This window comes from Chiloscyllium plagiosum, unplaced genomic scaffold, assembly GCF_004010195.1.
Source record: "Chiloscyllium plagiosum isolate BGI_BamShark_2017 unplaced genomic scaffold, ASM401019v2 scaf_54688, whole genome shotgun sequence".
In the NCBI taxonomy this organism is placed as follows: domain Eukaryota; kingdom Metazoa; phylum Chordata; class Chondrichthyes; order Orectolobiformes; family Hemiscylliidae; genus Chiloscyllium; species Chiloscyllium plagiosum.
Window position 1 is genome coordinate 1 of NW_025170576.1, and position 1,063 is coordinate 1,063.

At 51.7% G+C, this 1,063-nt stretch overlaps 1 protein-coding gene across 1 annotated transcript; it reads left to right on the top strand.

Moving 5' to 3' along the window:
* Window positions 1-42: 42 nt before the first annotated feature.
* Window positions 43-1,061, top strand: LOC122545270 (zona pellucida sperm-binding protein 3-like; the record flags this gene model as incomplete). Its single annotated transcript, XM_043684361.1, has 5 exons — window positions 43-169; window positions 261-438; window positions 522-648; window positions 729-817; window positions 905-1,061. Coding segments are annotated over exons 1-5 (678 nt in total), but the record flags the coding sequence as incomplete, so codon positions are not given.
* Window positions 1,062-1,063: the final 2 nt, after the last annotated feature.

The window sequence follows — 1,063 nt, forward strand, 5'->3', positions numbered from 1 at the left end:
ATATGATCCCCAGCTGCTGCTGTTGTCTGACCCTAGCCTAAAATGTCTGCCGTGTCTCTACCCAGGAAGGGCAATGTGAGCAGTAACCCCATCAATCCCACCTGGATCCCATTCAGCTCCACCAGGTCTGGAGAAGGCCATCTGTCATTCTCCCTGCGTCTAATGAATGGTACGTGATGGGTGACTGGGGAGGGATCTCCTGGTGTCGCTCACTGCGAGTTACATTCACTGTCTCCAACCCTTGTCCTCCTGTACTTCAGGTGACTGGCTCACAGAGCGCCCTTCCACTGTCTACTCTCTGGGAGACCTCATTCACATTGAGGCGTCTGTTTCAATGGTCCATCACGTGCCCCTGAAGCTGTACATTGATCGCTGTGTAGCTACACTGAGCCCAGACAAGGACTCCACCCCGAGATACAGGATCATTGACTACAATGGGTAAGGAGCTCTCTGCTATCTCCAACTGTTCCCATCTCAATGTCTTCGCTCCATTCACTACTTGACCCTTTGTCCATCTGCAGTTGCCTCCTGGACAGCAAAGCTGAGGACTCCTTTTCCACCTTTGTGTTGCCGGGAGACGGGCGGGAGCCAGACAAGCTCAGGTTTGACCTGGATGCGTTTCGTTTCTATGGAGATGAGCATTCCTTGGTAAGAGAAAGCTGCTGATTGGCTTCTCCATGGTGGGAGGGAGTCACTAAATGCTGACTTGTTCTGAATGTGTCCCTCAGATTTTCATCATCTGTCACCTGAAAGTTGCTGCAGTGGATCAGGGAGATTCCAGGAACAAAGCTTGTACTTTCCAGAAGCTGCAGAATATGTAAGTTCCCTCTCTCTGTCCCTCGGGGATGTTGTTGTTGGGAGAGGTGATGCACCATGTGGTTGATGGGCTGGTTCTCTTGTTTAGCTGGACCCCATTGGAGGAATCTGACAGTGACATTTGTGCCTGTTGCCATGTGGGGAACTGTGGGAGCACAAGGGAGATCCTGTTCCCCTCCAGAGGAAGGAGAGACCTTGGTCCTGAAGCTGGTAGGACATTGACCATCTTGATGTTGTGGATCCTCCC